The sequence below is a fragment of the Dunckerocampus dactyliophorus genome, chromosome 10 (assembly GCF_027744805.1).
Source record: "Dunckerocampus dactyliophorus isolate RoL2022-P2 chromosome 10, RoL_Ddac_1.1, whole genome shotgun sequence".
Classification (NCBI taxonomy): Eukaryota; Metazoa; Chordata; class Actinopteri; order Syngnathiformes; family Syngnathidae; genus Dunckerocampus; species Dunckerocampus dactyliophorus.
This window is the reverse complement of record NC_072828.1, coordinates 23,452,597-23,477,153: the sequence shown is the minus strand read 5'-3', so window position 1 is coordinate 23,477,153 and position 24,557 is coordinate 23,452,597. Positions and strand designations below refer to the sequence as shown.

Sequence of the window (24,557 nt, the reverse complement as noted above, 5' to 3'; positions counted from 1 at the left end):
GGGTTTGCATGACAACTATGGTAAAATTGCAACATAATGATGCTCTGGAGCCCAAATATAAGTCCACAGCAAATACCCTTGGAGTATCTAATCAAGCTGAGTGCTGATTTTAAAGATGTAAAAATACAACATCCTACAGGAGACACTTGTCCTCCATGATTGGTGTAGGTCAATCAGTCTCAAAGACAGCTCGCTATGTTCTGCAAGCGCAGCCATGTCTGGACTGGGGATGGGTACCTTTCACATTTGAACCAATACGGTACTCCTCAATGGTACCAATTTTGGTACGTTTGTGTGTGTTTATGTGGTAATAAATGCAAATTTACTAATTCAATGATTTTTTTTGTAAATTTCAGATATTTATCTCTCGATATATATAACTGAGCAAATATATCAAAACAACATCCATCCATGTTCGCATTTTAACATTCACTCATTTCAGAAATGTCTTCAACATGAAAACCCTTAACTCCAACTAAAACCCAGGTCTCAGTACTTCTATTCCTTTTCTTTCCCCTTTGGAAAAACTGTGTGATAGGGGTCCATGGAGGGCAAATAAGTTTAAACCAAATGAGCAAAATGAGGATGAAGTAAAAAGATATAATATTTTACAAATTGAAGTACTGAAAAACAAGCTCCAAATGAAAGTGAAACACACTTCTCTGCTGTGAACTACACTACAGCACCACGAACTCTGGGGGGCAATTGTGGTCATTGAATTGTTTTGTGTGTAGAAGAAAACAAAGCTATATGCTATTAGCAAAGAAGCTTTCCCTGCAAAAGCAGTCGGTCTAACCTCTAACAGATAATATTACTTTCTACAGCTATAATATTATTATATTTTATAATACTTTCTACAGCTGTTTCATGTTGTCGGTACTGTTTTACTGTGTGATTAAATGACATCTGCTTTGGTTCATGTGGTTGTGGCGCTCCTGAGAGGCATAGAAATAAATCGCCTTCGCGGGAGATTACATTCACTATTTGAATACAAACTGTCTGCTACTTAGTGAATTATTTGTAATTGCTGGATTACATCTCAATGACATCTAAATGGTTGTATGTGGACATTCCAGACTTACTTTACTAAATCAAGTATTGCAGGGACTATTGTCTCAGTGTAACGTTACTGACACGTACTGACCAGTGTAGAATACTACATATTACGTCTTTGAATGCACCTTCTGAATGCCTTTTATTTGTAGTTTTGTTCATTTAGCCATTGAAATGCTAGATCAAGACTGGATAAAATGTCATTAATATATATATATATTTTTTTTTACCAGTAATGGGCCGTAGTCAACCAGGAAACAGCAATAATTTATTAATGTATTTATTTTGAAAAACTGAGACAGAGTGAAGCTGCAAAATTCGAAGCGGCGAGGTACATTATACAGTATACGAGTTCACAGTATAAATGAAAGTGAATTATGCACTGGTCAGCCTTGGCAGAGGTTCACACATAAGTGTACGATATAAGTCAAAACAGCCACTACAGAGGTTTGTAGTGGCCCTTTTGACTTATATCGTACACGTATGTGTGAGTATAGCTGGAAAAGGAGTCATTGTATTGTCTGAAATTGAGACGACATACACAGTCAAGAGAAGAACTAATGATACCCCGTGGTGCAACTTTTCTACTCCTTAACCACTGCAACAAAAGCCCCAAATTTTTGACTTGAAAATGTCAAGAAACCCCACAAAATTTGGTACACACCTTTACGGGACTGACGAGCAAACGTCTTTGCGGGGGCACACGCGAGATTTCACAACTGATTGCTGAGAGGTCAATGAGCATTTATCAAATGATTATAACTTATTAGAATTACATGAGTACATGTATGATGCCATGTGTTCCAAAGTATTTTGAGTACAAACTGCAGGTGTGCCACAAATGTCATTTAAAGTCATGTGTAACAATTAACACCATGGAGCACAGATGAAAATATTCAGTCATTTATTTCCAAGTAAAAATGAAAACAGGTGGTGCAGCAACAGGCCAACTGGTCTTTCACTAGTCCCCTGAGAGAGAGTTCAGTGGATTCACAGAGCTCCAGCCAACCACACATCCCCTCCCACAACATGTCGTCTTTTTAAATGTAAATTGCCGCTAAGGGTCTTTGTTTCGCCCTATCTGGAGACCCTCAAATGGCACATGCGGGACACCTGACATCTCTTTCAGTCTGATGCATGTACACTGATGTATCTTGTCAGCCTGCGTGTGTGTTTCAGCCTTGATAACAACTTGCGGTGGGATTGAATATACAGTATAGTGTGTCTGCATTCTGTCCCTGCATCACCAACCCCCCTCGCGGGTCATGGCACTGGCCCCCCGCCCTTGTCAGAGTCCTTTTTAGCCATAAGCATAGCTTTTCTTGGAGATGTCAGTGCTGGCAATGATGTCACCTCACAGTCTTGCAATTGAAATTCTAATCATGCAATTGGGACATCCAAGTCAAATATCACACAGAAGCAGCCACATTGTACATTACTTATGTAGGTTTTCTTCTGCTACTTCTGTTGTAGTGTTATAGAAATATGTAAGTGTAAACTGCAGCATAGCTCCGTCAAACAGAATAGATAAAGTTAATATAAGCATCACTGACAAATTTAGGCTGAAAGTGAAGTCCACATAGAAGACAAACAGTATTCGGACGCTAATATTTGAGAGAAAAGAGGTCACTCACCACGGATCACGAGCAGTGAAGAGATGAGAACAGCCCAGGGAAGTGATTTCAATCTGCAATAACGAATGACATCCATAATAATGACAGGGAAACATCCTGCTTGTCTGAAGCCTCAAAGTGTTACATAGAGATATCTGATGATTCTGCTGCCAGTGTCTCGCGTGTTGTCAACTCCAGAGCCACTTCTCTCTCTCACACACACACTTGTGCTTTCCACTGGAGCACCATCAGGAGCCTCCATCACATACGAAATAACGGAGCCAGGAGCAGTCAGGAGGGGAGGGGTTGAGAGATGAGCAGTAAAGTCCATATACAACATATGACAGTACTCTACAATGTACAGTATATATATAATATTTATCTCACTTTTACACATAAATTAATATTTTGTAAAAGATACAGTAGTTTGTTTCAATAATTAATGGGAAACTTTAGTGGCCGCAGAAGTGGACAGACTGGAAGTCATTCCATATCAACACAACCAGGAAGTGTAACCACAGAGGACAGCTGCAAATACAGGTTGTTTGTATTTTTCGATTAATATTTTTGTTCTAAAGGTAAGAAAATTCTTAATTGTGTTGTAAATATTATCTCACCAGCATTTCGGCGTCAGTAAAATCAGATTCAAAGTCAAATTCATCAACTAGCTTAACATCTGGCTAACACCTAATAAATCGGGGTTAGGCGGATTGATTCAAATATCGATAGCATCGATACCAAGGGTAGTGTCAGTGTAGAATCGATACTAGGCTGATAAAATTATTTATCTTCTTATCTTATTTTCCACAAATATACGTGTGTGTCTTGTTGTGTTGTTCATGTTGTTACATTGTAGATATTGTTATATTGTTTACAAACTCAGGGAATAAGTTATTGAATACAGGAGGGCTTTGGCATCAAAAAGCTGAAGGATTTGCAGGGCCATTTCTTGCTAAGAACAATAGGGCTACAGGGCCCTCAAGCCAACAGGGAGCCCCAAAGCTGCATGGTCGGTCTCATCTGAGGAGAATGAAAATGTCCGGTCTTCAACTGTAGCTACCTCGTGCGTTTATTATCTAAACCCTTATAGGCTTTGTCCTACAAAAAGTGCAAGGAAGCAAAAGAAATCAAACGTAGAGCAACACATGCAAACGAAATTGAATAAATAATTCGGCAGCTGCCAGCGTTAAATGCACCGTAAAGTTGCCACAGGGGGGCAAACACAGGAAATGGGCATGACAAAGTAAAACTCTAAACCGGAAGTCATGGCGAAAACAAAGACAAATAGACACAAGTCCATCCCTTTATTTCGTTTTTGTGCGATTTTGTGGAATTACTTTATCAGCCATTATTTGCCACTATTTTTATGCATTTTATTGCACTCTATAGTATTTTAAAAACTGTAAAAATAAATAAAGGTGACATATTTGTATTCCCAATCGATAGCAAATCTGCTGTGTAGACCTGATTTTTTTCATTTGACCTTTACTTTCCCAGGTTTAATCTGAATGAGTTTTCATTTAGATTAAACATCTCTTTTGTAAGAGCGACCTGGGCCAAATGGCAACATCCCAACATAAAACATTTAACATATTAAAAACATACAGTATTACAGACAGGAAACAGTTTACATGTGCACATATTAAATAATGCATCACACATTTAAATAAAATATTTACAATATTTACACTTTTCTCCAAACCTCAAACTTATTCTGGAGCTGATTCCAATCTGATGCGGCCTTACTGTAAATTTGTATTGGTTCCGGGGGCCATTTCCTCCCCAGTGGCATTGTGGGTGTCTTATTTAAATTTAGCTGCTAAATTGACCCACTCTTGCCACATTTGTTGTTTTGTTATTATTACTTTGGTGTATTTTCTTATTTAAACTAAACATTTTTTAATGAATGTGTTTTGTCTATTGACTTACAGAGGATTGTTATTTTCCTTGTATTATGTTTTTTTAATCAGTTTAACTTGACTGAGGAGCTGAATTTAAGATATTTCATTGGAGCTGCAGCCTGTTTTGCTCATGAGGTGAAATAAAACACGATGCTAAAGTTTCAGAGGAAGAGGAATGTGCTCACGAGCCGCTAGCTGAGGCCTTTGATTGCACTCAAAACAACTCAGAATTACATGATTTATTCTAAAACTCATGTCTTACTAACTGGAGTTAGAGATTCCTTGAATTTTGCAAAAGCTATACCCTGATGAACATAAAACAGAAATGTGAAAGCCATAAAAATCAGAGTACAGAAGATCTCCACCTATTTACAACTGCATATTTGCGGATATATTTTTCTGCTTTAATTTGAAAATACAGATTTTTTTTTAATGGTAACTTAAATAGAAAGCGGTTTGATGGTGCTGTCTGCAAGGAAAGAGGGTGCTGCAGCTATGACAAGTCAATTTACTCTCCTTTTGCAGCAGGAAGATGCTTTGACAAGAAGAGATGCTGTGTAACTGCACATTTTGTGAGTACAATACTCTACGTCTGTAGCTGTTTCTTAATGTGTAAAACTGAATTTAAAATGTGTTTAATAACTGTGAGAGGCATATGATTTGGTCAAATATAAGCACTTCTAGAGCTTTTTTTTCGTCATTTGCTGGGGGTCTTGGAAAGTAACCCCCACGAATAGTAGTGATCTTACTGTGTAGTGTTCCCTCGTTTATCGCGGGTGGTAGGTTCCCAAAATAGCCCGCAATAAGTGAAATCCGTGAAGTAGCCAACTTCTTTTTTTTTTTACTATTATTATATATGTTTTAAGGCTGTAAAAAATATTGTTAAAAAAATGTTTAAACACAGAAAAAAGTTCAAATCTTTGTTTGAATTTTAATGATCAACCTATAGAACACAAGAAATTATGAAGTCACTCACACATATTTCACTCCTGTGGCAGTGCCTTTTGTCCTGGTGGACTTCTGCTGTACTGTAGAGTTTTTGTATCGTTGGTAAAACATATTGCTGCAGTACTCCTCCTGCTGCAGTCCTCCTTCTTCTAACCGAAGATTAATTTACAAGCTAGCAATGACACAGCAGGGCGGCATTGATTGACAATGGTCTACAGCCAATCAGGACGCAAAAAACAATGGGTGGTGCAGACAGATGAGAAAGAGAAGAAAGAGACACTCAACTTCCCACAATGCAATTCTTCAAGGGCCAGTCTGGGCCTGTAACAACGTTCATACGCTGTAATAAAAAGGTGAACCACGATAGAATGAGGGAACACTGTACTTCAAGGTTACCATGAGCTTGGCTCAGCTCCATGTGACTGGAGAGGGAGACCTCTGGTGTCAATTCACATGCTCACTGGTCCACTGAGCTTAGAGTGTCACACACCTTTGTGAATTATTCCTTTGAGCTCCTTGCTATATATATATATATATATATATATATATATATATATATATATATATACATATATACATATAGTCTTGTTACACTGTTTCTCTGTAGTCACCATGACCTGTGGTTGATGTTCTTGTCCAGTAGGGGGAGATAGTAATCCATGGAACTCAAACAGTAATGTTTATTGGCTATGACGGAAACATCATGCAGAGAAAAATGGGAGAGGTGATCAGGAGTGGTTGATCATCAAGCAATTATACTTTTGTTTAGAACAGTCGTGTCCAAAGTGCAGTCCGGCGGCCATTTTCATTTCGCAGCTTTTGTTTGTGTTCCTGCAGCCGTATTGTTAGTTCAGGGCAGGGCTAATGTTATTACTTTTAATTATAGTCCCTTTTCAGAGTGATGTGTTAAGTGTTATGTTTTAAACTCCACCTCGCTTTTCATTGCAATACTTTTTGAAGACATGGATGAATTTAAGGAATGGAGTTCACCTAAAGTCATCTCAAAGTTAACCTGTGGACAAACCTTTATTTCAATTGTAAGAAATGAAACACACGATTTACATCATAGTTGCATAGTTACATCATAGGTGAATTTGTTTCATGAAGAGAAGTGAGGTCAGGCTGAGTTAGATTGAGGAGATCTGGTGGAAGTGGAAGAACCAGGGCAGGCTGAAGAAGATGCAGGGATGACCTGAAAGTCTCCCGAGTACTTCTTTGTCCGTCTGCATCTTTTATCTGTAGGGGGGGGAAACAAATCTGATGTTTCACATGTGAATAAACAATCTCACCGGCATCATTACATTTAATCTGTTCCGGTTGAAGAAAGAATGCAAGTAAACATGATTTTTAACTTAGAAGAAAAAAAAAGATGTGCTGGATGATTGTCATTTTGCAGAACGAGTTGCATTAACATGTGATGCCTGGACTTCCAGGATGTTTTGACATCCTTTTAAGGTAAGTCCCTCAAATACGTTTGAAATTTGATTTTCTTAAAACAGGAGAATTTTTTATACTGTTCAATTTAAACCTAAAACACAGTCAGCGACAGTCAGCCTTTTAACAAAATCAAAAAAATAGACACACATCTTTTGATTCTTCAGTAAAATTCCCCCTGGGGTGAAAAATCTGATAAAGGTGCTGTCCCTCTTTGGCTCCAAATTATGCTTTTAAAAAAAAAACAACAACAACAAAAATATCAACACTATTGGCTAGCATATGTTACCGATCACACTTTACAATAACGTACACAAAAATACAGCAGCTACTGAGGAACTAATGAAGAACTAATGAGGAACTAATGACTAAGGCACATAAATTTAGGCTAGTCACTGAGGAACTAATGAAGAACTAATGACTAAGGCACATAAATTTAGACTAGCCACTGAGGAACTAATGAAGAACTAATGACTAAGGCACATACATTTAGGCTAGTCACTGAGGAACTAATGAAGAACAAATGAGGAACTAATGACTAAGGCACATAAATTTAGGCTAGTCACTAAGGAACTAATGACGAACTAATGACTACGGCACATAAATTTAGACTAGTCACTAAGGAACTAATGAAGAACTAATGACTAAGGCACATAAATTTAGGCTAGTCACTGAGGAACTAATGACTAAGGCACATAAATTTAGACCAGTCACTAAGGAACTAATGAAGAACTAATGACTAAGGCACATACATTTAGGCTAGTCACTGAGGAACTAATGAATAACTAATGAGAAATTAATGACTAAGGCACATAAATTTAGGCTAGTCACTGAGGAACTAATGAAGAACTAATGACTACGGCACATATATTTAGACTAGTCACTGAGGAGCACATTTGGAAGTTAGCGCCCCAATGCAGTACCAGCTAACCAAGGCAGACAGCACCTTTTTAAGTTTTGATCTTTTGAACAGTCGTGCTGCTATTATAATTGCATTAGTGTGAATGCTGTTGGACTGGCCATGTGCAATGTTGTATTCATGCTCACAGGGGTCCAAGAAGATAAAGCTTGTATTAAAGAAATCAAAGTTACACACATCTTAGTATTAGAAGACTTAATAGGTGTCTTCAACTGATGTGGTTTGTTGTTGTGTGTCTGCCTTGGCCTCGGCTGCCAGACGCTGCTGTAACTCCGCTGGAAAGCCGAGCTCATCTCTGACAGAAAATCAAACCCAAGCACAACACAGCGCAGTCAGCAGAACCATCAAAGTGCACCGCAAATCTCAGCATGCATTTGCTGACAGATGAGATGGTTTCAAGGTCTATTTTGGTGACTTTGATTTTGGTGTCCATTTCTCTGTTGTCTTGAGCAAAGTCGACTTTGGACCTCAACTTGTATGGAATTAAAATTTTTTTAAAAAGTATCTTCAGCCTTACAACTCAGCTGTCTCCACCGTGCCCCAGCGGCACACCACAGAATCAACAGCTGCTTGTATCTGTTGCCAGGATGTACGTGACGGTGTGCTGGGCTAGAACATCTCAGAGGACAGCCTGGACCAGACTCTGCAGCACTGTGGTCAGACTGGCCAGAGATGAATTTATTTGATGGATTAGACTGTCAAAATTAGACATCTTTATGTGGGCGTCTCAGTTATTTGCCATTTTGCCGTTCACGGGTGGTCTCAGAACGTAACTAGTAAATGGTGGGGATCTACTGTATTAGACAACTCTGCCTTTACAAAGATGGTAGTGCTAAGTTGTGAATGACACTGTCAGCAAGGCATTCTTTTAGCAATACAGTATGTTTACTTTTGCTGTGGTGAAGAGCTGCACTCCATCATACTGAGAAATGTTTCTAATATTTTGGTTCCTTATTTTGATACAAGACACAGACTATATAGTCAGGGTAGTGATACCCTTGGTATCGATGCTGTCGGTATGTGGCTCGATCCACTCACCTCTCGTCATCTATATCAAGGACACTAGAGTTGGGGTTGCACAGTCCATAGTCGTATGCCCTGCGAGGGTTTGGCCGCCATGATGGCAAGCAGAATCCAGAAACTTTGCGTTGTAAACTTGCCTTCGGCACACTGCTCAGCCATTAATTGAAATAAACAGTCCAAAAGACCAGATTTGTCATTTTTCAAGTTCCTCAAAAACATATACAGGTAAAAGTGATAAAATGATATAGATGTACACTGGTTATTGTAAATAAACAATACATTGCACAGGACTTAAAGTGTATATTGTGTGGGACTCCCACACGATATAACTTAAAGATAATTTGTTTCTCTGGGTGATCGGTTGAATTCCGTCAGTAATGATGTTTTAGGTTACAGTCTATCAAATTTACATTGTGTGAATATTTCCAGTTAATTAGCCAAACAATATAAGTATAATTATTTTGTATGTTGATTGTTAAGCGTTGGTAACGCTGAAAGGAAGAAAAAAGTAAAATAAAGAAGCGCACCTCTCTTGCTCACCATCATGGCGGACATTGTGCGCCATAACGTACTACACTCTGTTCCATTCATTTGCGTGTAACCTGCAGGCACGTTTAAATCTAGAGTCTTTGCTCTCTTGACAGGTAAGCATGTTGATGGGGGAGACGAACCTGCGAACAAAAGATGATCTTTATACTAATTATAATACTTGTGCACGTGGTGGTCTTAATTATGACGTTTGAGAAACTATTGCCGAACATAGTTATTCATATTTTTTAAGTAAAACAAATACCAAAGATTTATGTAGTTGTTAAGCTGTAAGCTAAGAGTCCGTGGGGGACTTTTGGACTTCGTAATAGTAGTTGTCGACATATTCTTTAGCTGTTCCAGAGAACGTTAAAATGCATTTTTTTTTCCTACCGAAACAACGTCGTCATTCCTTTGCAGTAATTTTTCACAGAAATATCACGTTTGACGTACAGTCTCAGCAACATTAGCTGTAGGCCTAATCCAGTTCCAATCAGTGTATGCTAATCACCCTTTACTTTGATAACACAAGCCATTTGAAGCATCGCTTTTCTGTCCTCTTTTGTGTCATTTATGTATTTACCAGTGTCTACGTTTTCATCTCAGGTTGTTTTTACTTAAATATGCCCTTGAAAGGCGAGTTGGGTGTAGATTGATGAATGCATTTTTTTCATGCTAATTGCATCCAATGCATTGTGTTCATACCTGTTGTGTATTCAGTATTCTCTATAAGACATATTTAGACATGTTCAGACAACAAGTCATGTTCAATTATGATGTATTCAATTAAAGGGATAGTTCGGATTTTTTGACATGAAGTTGTATGAAGCAGTATATTACACCAACAGTGACTTATTTCCCCAATTGGTCCCGTGAGTCCAGGTCTGGTCGGACATCGGTGATGAGGAACGTAGTTGCGGTTAGTTGCTGGAGCCATTTAAGTAAAGAGTTAGGCTTCTCAACAAAATATGCGTTTCTACAGAGTAATACATTTGCATCGCAAAAGTGCCTCCTCAAAAAAATCAGACCTCACAAATCGCTTGGCGTTATATTTGTATCCCTATGCATTCTTGTGTATGTGATGAACACACTCGCATATTATTCCGCTGTGGAACAAACACATAAACAAGATGGCCGCGGAGGAAGATGCCAGTGTCTTCATCACATAGACAAGAATGCACAGGCGACAGTGTGCAGGGATACGGCGGGAGACAAATATAACGCAGGTTTGAGACCCAGGCTTTCCAGTGTAAATGAAAAATCACTGAGTTGCACTGAGAATGATCCAATCCCCATTGTAAATTATAGTTATAGTATATACATTAATGAACTTGCAGTCGATTGTAATGCAACAACAAAACAAAAACATTTAAATAGCTAAATTCATGTAATATTACATACAGCGACAATCGCTTGAAAACTGGCCATCTTTTGAAATTTTTCGTTCTTCGTTCATGTTTTCATGGTGCGTCATTGTTTTTAAGTTGACTTGAGTTTAGTTAATCAGTAAATACAGTGGGACCTCAGTGCGCCTATTAAAATAATTGAGTGCCCAAACAAAGCATCTACACGTTGCTGACTCCGTAAAGAATGGATAGTGGTTCTTTTAGAATTGGGACACTATAGACAGATTTGGGCCAGGGAATCCTTTAATCATCTTTATTGTGTGTATGTAGGTGGTTTATCTGTTCATAGACCACACACAGGACGATGAACAACTCTGTCTCCTTCCTTCCTCCTGTCAAGCCCTGCGCCGTGCACTGTTGGGGTATTCAGGTGCACTGCGTATTTCTGAGTGAAAGATGAATTTGTCCTGTTTTTTTTTTCTTTTCTTTTTTTTAGGACGGCTGCACGAAAAATTGGCAAGCACCAGAACTTTGATAAAGAAGGTGAGAAACAGTCACTGAGGAACTAATGAAGAACTAATGAGGAACTAATGACTAAGGCACATAAATTTAGGCTAGTCACTGAGGAACTCATGACTAAGGCACATAAATTTAGACTAGGCACTAAGGAACTAATGAAGAACTAATGACTAAGGCACATACATTTAGGCTAGTCACTGAGGAACTAATGAAGAACTAATGACGAAGGCACATAAATTTGTCCTGTTTTTTTTGTTTTTGTTTTTTTTTAGGACGGTTGCAACAAAAAATTGCAAGCACCAGAACTTTGATAAAGAAGGTGAGAAACAATTAAATTCAAGAGAGAAGATTGATTTTGTTTTTGTACGTTTCGGGTTTGACATTTTGGAATGGACGAATGCCGAACACCGAGGTTGCACTGTATAAAAATGGCCATGTGGCATCTTTTTTTAACACACGGTGGTGATATTTTCTCCTGCTGATATACAGATGTCGTCATGCAAGATGAACCAGGACAACATTTTTGCAAATCTTAAGAAGGATGTCCGCTCCTTACTCATTTCATCTAAAATGGGTTTGAACCCTGACCAACTCAGACGGGACTACAACACTATGTTAGGTCACCCTCTACCTCTAAAGCTCCTGGGCTTCAGAAACGTCATGGATATGGTGAACAACATGCCTGATGTGGTGTCAGTGAACTTCAGAGAAGATAGTGGCATATTCTTAAAGGGTCAATATGTTTGCTTTTCAGTACGGTTTGAATAATTTAGTTAAACACCACAACAAGTCATATTAAAGCTCTTTCCTCTGTGCTGCCACAGCTGTGAGTGATGAGTCCACTCGAAATATTGAGCAGCTGGTAGCCAAGCAGCGTACATCCAATGCAGACAAGAGGAGAAAAGAAAAGAAGTTCTCTTCACACCGCAGTTTTTACCAGCCATCCTCAGTGATTCTCCCCCGACGGGGTAGTGCTCCTCTGGCGCTCCCTCCCGAGCTAAGGGCAAAATTACGCCTCCTCCTCTCCCAGGTATGACCACAGCATTATAAATGATTTTATCCCCACCCAAAATTCAATGTCCATCTAGATATTATACCACACTTGTTCCACCATCACAACTACTAAAATCTTGCTGATGTTCCAGGGTCCGCTGAGGTTGTCAGAACTGGATAATTGTTTTTTGCAATGCTTTGGCTACCCTCTGCGTGTCCATGATTATGGCTTCTACTCTAACGGAGAGATGCTGCAAGTTGCTGACGATCTAGTCCTGTTCCAGCACAGCAGGTTTGGCTCCATCCTGTCTCTGAAAGACCAAATGCTGCCCAAACCCCTGCTAAGAACATATTGCGCACAACTGAGCCCTGGCGCAGGCAAGATGGTTACCCCCGCAGCTAACACGAGAGTCCCGATCCCAACAAAATCTCAAGGTATTAAAGTGAGAAAGATTGCTTTGGAAAGGCTTAAACGAATTTGTGCTTGGGCTGTTGTTTCTCTTACATCTCAACTCAAGTGGTATTTGAAAAGCAGATGTTTGGTTTTGCAATCATACAGTGAATAAAAAAAAATCAGTTTGATAATTTACAAACAAAAAAAAAACTCTGCTTCCTTCTAGTGGATGTCCCATCACATGTACCTGGGAATTCCGCCCACTCTGAGTCAACAAATTCCATTTGCAAGCTGCAGGTGATTGAGAACAACCAAGAATCACAACCTGAGCCCTGCCAGAAAAGTCTCTTTCATCAACATGCCCTAAAGGTCTGTTTAATTATAAATTAAAAAAACGGCATAACCTTATGAACAATATCATGGGCAGTGATTTTTGTTCATAGCACGTTTACTCTTCGTTGTTCTTTGTAATTCTAGCTGGAAGACGAGTTTCGCCAGCAAATTGTTGAGAATGGAATTGCTGGCACTGTAAATCATGAGCTGAAAGAGAAGCTGCTAAAGGTTAGTCCACACTTTTATAGACTTTACACTTTTTTAAAATAGTCAGGCGCCGTTTGCAAAAGAGCTTATCTGAAAACACCACTCTTGACATTTGTTCATTTTAATTTAGCTGGCTGAAATATTCTGTACATTTCTATATAATGTGTATAATGTAATATACAGTAATCCCTCGTTTATTGTAGTTATTTGGTCCCAGACTTGACCGTGATAAGTGAACTCGCTAGAAGTAGGATTCCTTATTTATAAATGGAATATTTTTGTCGTTATGGTGTACAAAACATGAACATTATTAGAGGCTTCGAGACCTAAAATAACACTCATATAGTCACCTTTCTATTCGTGTTACCCAATATAGCAGATATAATCAGAGAAAATAAGCCATTGATTCATTTAAGGCAGTTTACCTTGTAGAATGATTGGCAGACAGGAAGTGATATCGGGGCTTCAGAGTCGAGGTTTAGTTTGTTGTGGGCTATGGCCGCAACAGTGACCTGGGGTATTATGTTGCTTATTGTTGTTATTATTATTGTGCATGTTGTGAGACCATTTAAACCTGCAATAAAAGCCAGTTGTTGTCTGGTGCTATGGTGTTGGTCTCACCGAACAATTACTGACACTTAGTGACCAATGTAGGGTACTACATTCACCAGTTGTGCTCTTAATGGCTTGTACTGTACTGTATTTGTATTTTAGTGTATTTAGCCATTTGTATCCTTGAAAATGCATAATTTGGAAAAAAGTATGTACAATTTGACCAAATGTGCATATTTTTTGACTAATAATAGGCCTTAGTCAACCACAAAACATTTCTTAATGAATGTTTGATAATGCAGTGTCGTGAAGGACGACGACAAAATCAAAAACAAAAATCATTTTCAGCTATAGAAAAAGATTAAAAAATAATGTACGGCCAGTGTTAACCTATATTGTGTCTTTTATTGGTGTTGAAGTTGCTCACTCTGTCAGACATTTTTCTCTCTTTAGCTGATAAGAAATATGTTTTTGATTCCGTTGTCCCTACCAAATATAGTCTTTCATATGAAACTCTTCATGTTTTTAGGTTGTCAGCCAACGTGACTGTGGATTATCAGTCCATAATCTACCTGAAGAGTATAAGGTAAGAATCACAGTTTCACAGGAAAAGTCCCAATAAATAATAATAATGAAAAAAAATGGAGATGCCTTCTTGTCGATATCCAATATACAGATATTGGCCATCACTTCATTACTGATATCGATACCAAACCGAGGTCACAGCTCGTGTTGTGAACGAACATATTCGTTCATTTTCTATACTGCTGGTCCTCACTACCGTCACGTGAGTAGGCTGGAGCCTATCCCAGCTGACTTTAGGCGAGAGGCGGGGTACACCACATTTGCCTGGCACATCAAGGCAACCATTCACACTCATACCTAAGGGCGATTTAGAGTCTCCAACTAACCTAACATGCATATTTTTGGAATGTGGGAGGAAGCCGCAGAAAACACACACACACAGTGAACATGCAAACTCCACACAGAGATGCGAACGACAGAGATTCAAACCCAGATCTCCTGACTGTGTGGCCAGCATGCTAACACAACCACAGTGCGGCTTGAACAAACACATACACAAACACAAAAGCAAAAAAGACCGATACAGGAATATGCGATTGACGTTGTAGAAAAAGTGCCATATTTATGTAACATTTTTTAACATTTTGTCTCAATAAAATGGTCATTTAAAAAAAAATCATGACCGATAGTGTTAAAGGAAGGAAGGAAAGGAAGCTCCCTTAGTCCCCACTTGCAGGGCTTTTCAGTCTTTCGGATTGTAAATTGCATATTTACAATCTGAAGGTGAAACTTGGAAATAATTCCATACAATACCAATATGAACTGATATCTCATTTTTATGCCAATATTATTGAATTAGAATGTAGTAGTACAGTATGCATGTTTTCTGTGGGGTAAAACGTTGAGGTGAGAGCATTGCTGCATGGTTGTCTTGTCAGTGAAGGTGCCGGTAAAATAGTAATGTCTTTACAGAGGCTTTTTGGTGTAGACTTGCCACTGAAAGAGAACGGCTTTGTCAGTGTCACTGAGCTTGTTGACACCTTGGGCGACATCTTCCACCTGCAACCTGCAGAGAGTGATGGGAGACACCACTGGATCATAAAGAACATTCAGGACGGTGGACTTTCACATTCAGGTAGATACATGCACCTCGACATCATTACTAGAATATGACAACTGAAAATTACTTCTTTTTTTTATTATTAAACATGTTCATCTGTTTATCAAAGGACAACATGATGGTATAAATCAGCCACATGGGTGTCACCTTAGAGAGTCTCTTTGGGAAGGCAAAGTGGAAGATGATGATCACATTTTATCAGTGGACCAGGTTAAAGAGCCATTGACCAGCAACCATTTTATGAACCAAGAAAGGGTAAATGTTATACTTGTCTTAAATAGGCAAACAAGGACTGTTACTGACCTTGGTGTTTGCTGGGAAATTGATGCTTCATCGGGACAAAATAAAAGAGGGAATGTATGGAAAGATTATAACCATTCTGCTTTATTTGGTCTTTTTTTAAATTTTTTTCAGATGTCAGGGATGTGCCCTGCCGTTAAGGTTTACTGCAGCTCTACTGTTCCTCTAGATGCCCTGCAGGGTCAACATCTTAAACAGCCGACGCAGTATGCCACTCGAGTGTTGCTGCAAGTCAGGGTGGAACAAGTGGAGTCTCCGGGGCTCTTCTATATACACTTCAGCGAGAGCGAGGAGACCCAAGCTTTCGAGGACATGATGGTTGAGATGAGGTAAGGACTTGTTAGTGGAAGATTGGAAAGTCCAAAATCAAAGAAGAGCTACAGAAACCCTTCATTTTGAGCACTCTTCTGCTTTGTTTACTTCTAGACGATGTTACTCCTCTCCTGAAATCTTCGATCGCTACCGCCTCCCAAAGCAATTTGTCAGACAGGGGCAGGTCTGCTGTGTGTCATCCAAGTACATGTTTTTCTACCGGGGAGTGATTCACCAGGTTTTCAGCCCCACCAGTGTTGAGGTGTACCTTGTGGACATTGGCAATATGATCACCGTGAACACTGCAAACCTGAAGTTCCTCAAGTAGGCATCGTTCATAAGATAATTGTTGAAACAGTGCAGGAACTACTGTTACAAAGCAGCAGCTTTTCCCCTTCTTCTTCTTCTCAGGTCAAGTTTCTCTGCTGTCCCAGCACAAGCTGTCCCGTCATCACTAGCTGGAATTAAACCAACAAATGTAAGCTTTCTGAGTTACACATAGAAGCAGGGTTTTGCATTGTCATCATTCTGACAATGCCGTCTCTGGCTTACGTCCCATTGATCAATTGGATTTGGAATTTCCCGCATTTATTGGGCGTACACAATTTGATAAGAAAGCATTTGTTAATGTATTGATTTTAGAAATATCAGGGTTACAGTCGAGAAATCTAGTGTTTAGAGCTTTCATAAAACTTATTGTGGTATGCATTTCCCTTTTGTAGCCATCAACTGTTAAATTAATTGAATTGGGTGCAATCCAAAAGTCATTTGGCGTTACATTTGCTGGCAGAATGTTTAGACAATGCATTTGGGAATAAATAGAAAGTGGCAAGCTGCAGGTAGCTCACATTGCTGGAGGTTTCTCAATTGCAGGGGGATTGGACTTCAGAGGCCACCGCTTCCTTCGTCAAGCTTTGCTCTAATCGCACCCTCGTGGCTGCTCTGAATTGCTACACTGGAGATGTGCTCCAGCTCTACCTGTGTGACACTCACACTGACAAAGACATCTACATCCACCAGATCCTCATGAGCCAGGGATATGGGGTCGCCTGCAGCCCCTCGGCCAGTGCAGCAGTGAGTCACTTAAACAATGCTGAATCATAATTGCACCTTGGCAGTGGTAAATAGCATTTTTACAGGTATATTTCCAAGTTTGTGGCAGGTTCTTTGCAATGTTTGTGTTTCAGACCCCTGCCAACTGAGTGGAATAGTGAAAATTTTAACCACCCTTGTGTGCCCATCTGCCCACATCTCATGTCTTGTCCAGTTGTGTGTCCAGGTCACCCCTGTTAGTCTATACCTGGGGGAGGGTACATTTGACCTGCCAGATGTTGAAGAGGAGACTACTTGCAGCCTCCAGCCAGCAGAAAAACTTGAACAGTCATCGATGGCTGCACTGAAGGTAACCCTCCTCACACACACACATACACACACTTCTCATGCAACATCTTTGCTTTTTTTTTAATGATTGGCATTGTTTAAAATAGATGATTGTATCAAATGCTCTGCAGTCGAAAATATTTCTCTCAATACCGTTTGTGTTGCAGCTTGAAGCAGAGGAGCTGCCTGCCTTAGAGTTTATTGAGGACAGCGGCCTCAGCGTCGATATCCAGGTATGACTGCCGGACTCACCACTACTGCTTCCTTCAGTCCATCGACAGGCAGCAGATGCATGCAGCCCCTTTATAGCCACAATTACTTTACTCTTTGGTCTAATGTTAGTAATGTAAATCTTTCCTTAGAACACTTCATTGACACGTAAAGAGGAGGAACAAGCACTCATAGTCACAGAAGCTTCCACACTTGCTCTACCTCATGCCCTGAAGATGCTGGAGCAACACCAGGACTGCAGCTTTCAGGGTACACACACAAACACAAACAGATATCTACAGCCAGAGAAAAAATTATTAACCCTCCCTTGTTTGTTCATTGTAATGACTGGTATAACTAAAGGACAAATATAATGACGACAGCAAGAATAGCTCATAAGAGTTTGATTTTAGAGCTGATATCTAGCCATTTTCATGGTTTTCTTGATAATAACCAAAATCACTTACGTTCTTACATCAGTAGCTATGACAGTGTATTTGTATTTGTCCAAACAGATGTACCTTAAAGTTGTACCAGGCATTAAAATGAGCAAGAAACTAAAGAAACAAGGATGGTCTAAGAATTATTTTCATGAATGTATGCATGCTCAACTAAATGGAAGATTTTGGTACATCTGGTTTGGGATTCATAATGACAGATCACCTCTATAGCTTCACACAATTGACCCGCATTATTTCAGATTAACCATTTATAGCAACTTTCAGTCACCTAAAACGGTGCATCCCAACCAGGGGTATGCATCGTCCTTGGGGTCATTGAGCAAATTGCAGGGTGTATGTGGAAACATTTGGTTTCTAAGATGGTAAGTAAATATTGTCAGTCAATTCATATTAAGCCAAACAATAAAATGGACAACTAGTTTCCTCAGGGAGTCAATAACCTGTGGCACAGCTGCACCAGAATCATAACAGTTGTGGTACATTCTACTTTTGGAGAATTATCAAGTGAGGGGGTACTCATGGTATGACAAAAAGGCTCTGGGGGTACATAAGACAAAAAAGGTTGGGACACACTGACCTAAAACACTGAAAGTCACATTTGTTTTTCATAATAGCATTTTATTCCATGAAAAAAATGTGCACTTCTCATGAAATTAAATTTTACAGTGACCCACACACAGAGCAAAGCCTTAATTGACATTAGAGTGGTGGGTCGATGGAGGCAAAGGACATATAGGACATTTTTATTTTTATTGTGTTGCCTGCGGTGGCGGCTGTACCGGCACTAAAAACCTGACACAGATTCAATTGGAGCTGGGGAACCGGAGCTGTTTGACCCAACAAGTTTTACTCGCCTCGCCCCTCCTGGCGTTGTTGGCACAGTGCGCTTGCACAAGGAAAAGGCCGTCTGCTAGTTTGAACAAATACCTTAATGTTCTTGCATGACTGCACAACTAGATCCAACATGATTTTGTTGGTTTTTACATGACAAATGTGCCTGAAGATATAAGCAAGGGGTGCCCAAAGTGCGGCCCGGGGGCCATTTCTGCACCGCGGCTGTGATTTTATCGGCCCGCGGCACAGTCTAAAAATGGAATTTAACAAGGAAACTGAAAAAAAAAACAAAAAACAGCAGCAGCAGCAAAAATGGGAAAATCAATCAAAAGTCCAAATATTAAGAGAAGAGTTGTAATCTAGCAAGGAAAAAAAGCCATAATAAGAATAAAGTAATAGTATGAGGAGAAATGTCATTTTAGTAGCATGAAGATGAAATTGAATTTTTTTTTTTTTAAGCCAAAAACATTGACTAAAGTTGGAATTTTTGGACACCTAGGTTGGGGCAAAATGTATAACATGGGAATAAAGTCAAAATATTAGAAAGAAAGTTTAAATATTTTGGAAAATTATGCAGAAAAAGTCAACAGCAGAAATGTAAAGTAAAGTCAAAATATTAAGAAAAAAAAAGAAAAAATTTGCAATTTTATAAGAATAAACTTATAAATAAGATGAGGAATAATATAATTTTGGTAACAGTGTTACCAAAAAAATACCAAAAAAAACATTATTGTTTTAAAAGATATAAAGTTATAATTACGGGAAGAAAATTTATTAGAGGAAAGCTGAAATGAAATAGTTGGAAAATTAAAAACAAAAGCAGAAATTGAAAAAAAACTGCTGTAATTTTATGACAAAGTCAAAATATTAAGAAAAAAGTCATAATCGAATGAAGAACAAAATTCACAATTTTGCAAGAATAAACTCGTCTTATTATGGAAAACACGCCATTTTTAGTCGCATTTCACCTATATTACAGATATATTACAAAGGTGAAATGCATTTTTTGTCTTGAGCTACATTTAGCTTCTTAGCATATCTCAATGTGTTGGTTGACTAAGTATCAAAGTGGCCCTTGCATCCTTTCATTTTTCAGTATGTGGCCCTCACTGGAAAAAGTTTGGACACCCCTGATATAGACCGTTAAATATATCAATACAATATGAGCAAACGCTGAAGTATATTTAATATTTCCAGCAATCAATCAATGAAATCATGCCTTCCATATGTCAGCCTTTGCCAAAAGATTAGAACTCATTTATTTGAACTTGACAAGGCTTGCTTTGTATAGCATTTTTCTTATTAATACAAAGTCAATCAACGTAAGACTATGATTTATTTGGAAAACAACTTCTAAAATGGTTTTTATCTTAAATGTAGTTGGCTACTTTTCATATAAGGTCTTAACCGCCATCCTTTTATAGATGAAGAAAACGCCAACAAGCCCCCTGTAGGGAAACACTCAATGGCAGGAATGAAGAACAACTTCCTTTTAACAGGAATGTTTGTGAAGCAAGAACCTCGCTTGGGTTGGGGTGCTAGCCTTCTGCCTCGACCGGTTGGCTTGAGATGGAAATAGAGGAAAGATGGAAAGCAGGGCTGACAGGTAAGAGCCTTCCACACAGCAGCTGTGATAATCATAATAAAATGAAACAATGGAAACTGAAACAACTCATATCGAATTCATAACCTACTGTACATCAACAGGTATGAACAGGTGAAGAAGAGGAGAGAGGAGATTAGATCCCGTTCATGTGCTTTATTTCTTATTGCGACTGTAGTTTGCAGTGGTGCTGCTGTCTTGTTGGATCTTGTTTTGATGACTGCATATGTTCTAATAGTCTGTGTTCATAAAGTGGATACAAACACATCTCAAATTATGTCAAATAAAGCAGGCCACGAGAAATCATTTCTAAACTTGGACGTGACCACCATGTGAAATTGAAATTCATTTAGGGTAAGGAGGAATAATGTATTTCCATAAGTGTGCATGTCGTTAAACTAATACTACATTGAAGCACATTGTACATTGACTACACTATAAGAAGTAGTTGACCTGGGGGAGAAAAATTGGGGAGCTGTTGGCGAGAATTGCAGGACTTGATCAATTTGCCCAGGACCGAACAGAAGGCCCTTTTCAGTTTAGTTCAAAGTTTGAATGCGTGATGCGAACACACAAAAATGCAGACTGACTCACCGTCAGTGCGAGAGCAGATGATGTTAGCGTGGTTTGATGTGCGTGAGCGACAGGCACAGCATGTTTTTACCGTCCGTTTTACTTAGTCTTGTTTTAGTAGTGGTCAGCGCCGAAAATCAAGCCTTAGACAAGTAATTGGTTGGGAATGGTAACAATGTCTTCAGTGCTGCTGAAAGTTCTGGGTAGTTCATTTTCATTTGAGTCAGAAATGACACACAAGCTACACACACACACAAATTGGCTGATTAACATGCCTGGAAGCGACAAAACCATATTTTAAGTAGTCGGGATGTCCCGTTCCGCATTTTTTGGCTTCCAATCAGATGTTTTTTGTAGTCATGCCGACCCAATCCGATACCGATCTTTTTTTGTTTGTTTTTATGTAGGCAGTCATCGATGTGGTGTGGTTTATCGTGCAAAACTTGGATAAATGCGCTCACCGACCGATGTAGGCAAAAGTTCTTCTTCTCATCCGAAAATAATTTTTAAAGGTTTTAGTGAAGCAGCTCTACTCAGTATCGCACCGCTCTTGCCCCTCACGCGCACCTTGAGTTGTCTACAAACTGCCGTAGCCAAAATTCTTGCCCTCTTTCTTCTTAATCTCCGACACGGAATCATTTGGTTCCGAAAATATTGACTCCTGTTGCACAAAATCCTTGAAACTGCCACAAACGCGTTCAGGAGAGCACGCTAGCAATGTGCGGATCGACACTGAAATATCGATACTTCCATACCAGCTCCTTCATGTTCTAAAGTCGATCCTGAAATCCAAATAGTGATACTTCAACTTCTTGCCCGAAGTCAGCTGGGATAGCCTCCAGCATACCACCGCAACCCTAGTGAGGATAAGAAAAATAGAAAATGGATGGATGGCTTTTGTCATGCAAATGTACAGTATACTCTTTTGTTTGTGTTGTTTTGAGGAGCAGAACGCTGTACCAACTAACCGGAGCTACTTTCTTAAACAGCAAAAACCAACCAGAACACGACTCACGGGACGAAGTGGGGGAAAAGTCACTGTTGTTGCGCTACACTGCTGATGGGGATGCCATACAACTTCATGTCAAAAAACCGAACTATCCCTTTAACACACCTCAATGATACCTGTGTATCTGTACCTGTATCTACCAATCGGTGTGTGGCACTACCCAGTGGCTATACTCTCACACTCCTGTTGGATAAAAATTGATCATTTTTAGTTAGTCCAGTGGTTCTCAATAATTTCCGGTCATGCCCCATGGGAACAGAAATGTTTTCACGCCAACACCCCCCCCCAACTGATAATATATTTTTATTTATCTCTACTGTAGAGACTGAACTCGAAAGTGTCAACTATTTCAGAAGCACTGAGTTAGTCCAACTTTTGTTTCCAAGTTTGTGTTTGTTACACTTATGAATATGTGGCCTTATAGTTTTATACTTAGAAGCATGCAGCAACATGTGTTGTCTTTGTTCTGCAGATGACTCTTCTGTCAATGCTACTTGAGTTACTCTAGAATCAGAAAGGTTTGGTGGGGTTTTCTGCATGTGCTTAATCAGTTATGCCAATATTTACACCAACTTCAAAAATGGTTAGTTTTTTTGTTCTTAGCAACTACAGCTGGTTTCCTCTGTACTTAACGGAAGAATAAATTGATCTTGTAAGTTGCCAAACAAGTCTGTATTTCCTGGTTTGTGTCTGTATCTGCACAAAAAGCGGTGTTTCTAAAAAGGCTTTTTGTTTTTTAAAGCTATAGATTTCATTGTACAATACAACATAACTAGACCCTTAAACATTAATGGTGCTGATTACCACAAGCCCCTTTTGGAGGTTTGAGAGTCTGACGTGGGACAAATTAAACACAACCCTATTAATCACCATCGCTGCTGAATCTAGAGGGTAAATTAGTAAAAGACGAAGGCACTCGAAAGGAAAGCCATAACGTTAAAGTGAGTTTAGGGTGAATCGTAAATTCAACAGAAGATTTTGCAGTCCATATAACGTGTAATGTGACATGCTGCATTTCATTTGTTCATGTTACATTTTTATGATGCTTTGCAATGAGCTGCAGCATCACCGAATAAAAAGCTGATAAATAAATAGAAGCATTTAAATGTGTAAAATGGTCACACAATGACTGAATGAATGAATCGCTCATGAGTTGAATAAATTGCTCATCCTTATAAATCGCTATTGAATTAATCATTGGATAATCTAATGGTTTACCTTTTTAATTAGTTCATTCTTGGTTGTTTTATGTAGTTTCACCCACACACACACAAAACTTGGTACCAAACACTTCCCAAATATGGCAACATCTGTTTTTTCCACAAATGAGAAAAGTATGCATTTATGAAGCCAAACATCAAGTGTAGCTGGAACTTGTTTTTTCTTATTTGGGACTATCAGTTATGTCTCAAGTAAGATAATAGAATAAGAGTACAAACTAAACATACACTGTCACAAATGTCAAAGCAGCATGTGGTGGATCAGTACCGTGCTTCATGCTAGACTCCCTGGCCTTCAATGACTCTGGACAATTAACATTTTAAATGCCTCCTAATGGCAAGAGCTCCTCCCTGTCCAAGAGTCCAACACTCGACGTGCTAGAATTACAGTCATCCTTCGTAATATCATGGTTCCAGGCCGGACCGCGATAGGTGAATTTACGCAAAGTAGGATTCAATATTAATTAACAGAATATTTTCATAGTTAGAGCATAGAAAACTTGGTTGTGACCTTCTAAATATGTCTTTCTCCACTTATTAGAACCCTGTAGACATGAAATAACACCCCTATAGTCACCTTTACACTGCTGTTATTTTTTGTTTACACTTCATTGTGCAACACTGATGCACAGGCTGCGGGATCACTGCAGGGCCATAAGAGACGGCCACCGCTCATAGCATATAGCAAGCTACCGAGCTAATTAGTTAGCCTCCAATTTATTTGTTCTAAACTTAAAGTGTTTCAAACCGAGCGGGGAAGAACGACAAAGTAAGAAGCCAAAAACATACCACTTCCACACGGAATGGGAGGAAAACCTTTTTCCACTCTGTCATGTCGGACATGTCTTTCAATAGGTTCTGACTAATAATAGGCCATAGTCAACCACAGTCATCATTTATTAATTAATACATTTTTTTAAAAACCTCGATGTAGCGAAGGACAACTGTAGTCAGTTTTGCCCTAATTAACTAATCAGAGGACAGAAAAATGCTGATATTATTATTATCCTTTGAGGTGAATCCGAAATCTGATGCTCTTGAAGAATCAGCCCTATTTATAATAGCTTAAGTGACAAGGGCCAGCACTCCTGATTCTGAAGGCACTGGGCAGATTACACTGACATGGCAACACATAGAAGCTAAAATGTGACAAGAAAATCTAACATTCACGTACACTACTGGAGGCAATGCAACTGAGGGACACGCTACCAAATGACAATAACAGATCGTTGGGAATAGATAAAAGC

At 39.1% G+C, this 24,557-nt stretch overlaps 2 protein-coding genes across 9 annotated transcripts in view; one reads left to right on the top strand and one right to left on the bottom strand.

Moving 5' to 3' along the window:
• The window catches only part of crb1 (crumbs cell polarity complex component 1), a 48,791-nt gene extending 45,424 nt beyond the window's left edge, over window positions 1-3,367 (bottom strand). For all 4 annotated transcript variants that reach the window (XR_008572669.1, XM_054789325.1, XM_054789323.1 and 1 more), the window contains exons 1-2: window positions 3,284-3,367; window positions 2,688-3,194 (exon numbers count right to left, since the gene is read on the bottom strand). Coding sequence is in view for 3 of the 4 variants with exons in the window: in XM_054789325.1 (XP_054645300.1) it covers window positions 2,688-2,763 (76 nt within the window). In the remaining variant the exon portion in view is untranslated. The remainder of the gene's footprint in view (window positions 1-2,687; window positions 3,195-3,283) is intronic.
• Window positions 3,110-22,742, top strand: LOC129188585 (tudor domain-containing protein 5-like). 5 transcript variants are annotated; one of them, XM_054789332.1, is made up of 21 exons: window positions 3,110-3,206; window positions 5,093-5,139; window positions 11,262-11,308; window positions 11,557-11,603; window positions 11,774-12,017; window positions 12,109-12,314; window positions 12,430-12,712; window positions 12,898-13,040; window positions 13,149-13,232; window positions 14,293-14,349; window positions 15,261-15,423; window positions 15,518-15,663; window positions 15,823-16,037; window positions 16,135-16,344; window positions 16,432-16,498; window positions 16,894-17,094; window positions 17,288-17,422; window positions 17,568-17,633; window positions 17,763-17,880; window positions 20,330-20,511; window positions 20,613-22,742. In XM_054789332.1, exons 5-20 carry the CDS (start codon window positions 11,774-11,776, stop codon window positions 20,482-20,484), a joined length of 2,493 nt encoding a protein of 830 aa, XP_054645307.1. In that variant the 5' UTR covers window positions 3,110-3,206; window positions 5,093-5,139; window positions 11,262-11,308; window positions 11,557-11,603; the 3' UTR covers window positions 20,485-20,511; window positions 20,613-22,742. The 5 variants fall into 5 exon arrangements, with proteins under 5 accessions (XP_054645307.1, XP_054645308.1, XP_054645306.1 ...); XM_054789333.1 differs by lacking the exons at window positions 3,110-3,206; window positions 5,093-5,139 and adding an exon at window positions 9,517-9,535; XM_054789331.1 differs by lacking the exons at window positions 3,110-3,206; window positions 5,093-5,139 and adding an exon at window positions 9,547-11,187.
• The last annotated feature ends 1,815 nt before the right edge of the window (window positions 22,743-24,557 follow it).

What these genes read in the sequence shown, in the direction of transcription:
- LOC129188585 (XM_054789332.1), top strand. Translation starts at nt 11,774, where the DNA reads ATGTCGTCATGCAAGATGAACCAGGACAACATTTTTGCAAATCTTAAG. An exon ending in CATCGATGGCTGCACTGAAG is followed by an intron (nt 17,423 to 17,567) that starts GTAACCCTCCTC and finishes TTTGTGTTGCAG; the next exon opens with CTTGAAGCAGAGGAGCTGCC. An exon ending in GCCTCAGCGTCGATATCCAG is followed by an intron (nt 17,634 to 17,762) that starts GTATGACTGCCG and finishes ATCTTTCCTTAG; the next exon opens with AACACTTCATTGACACGTAA.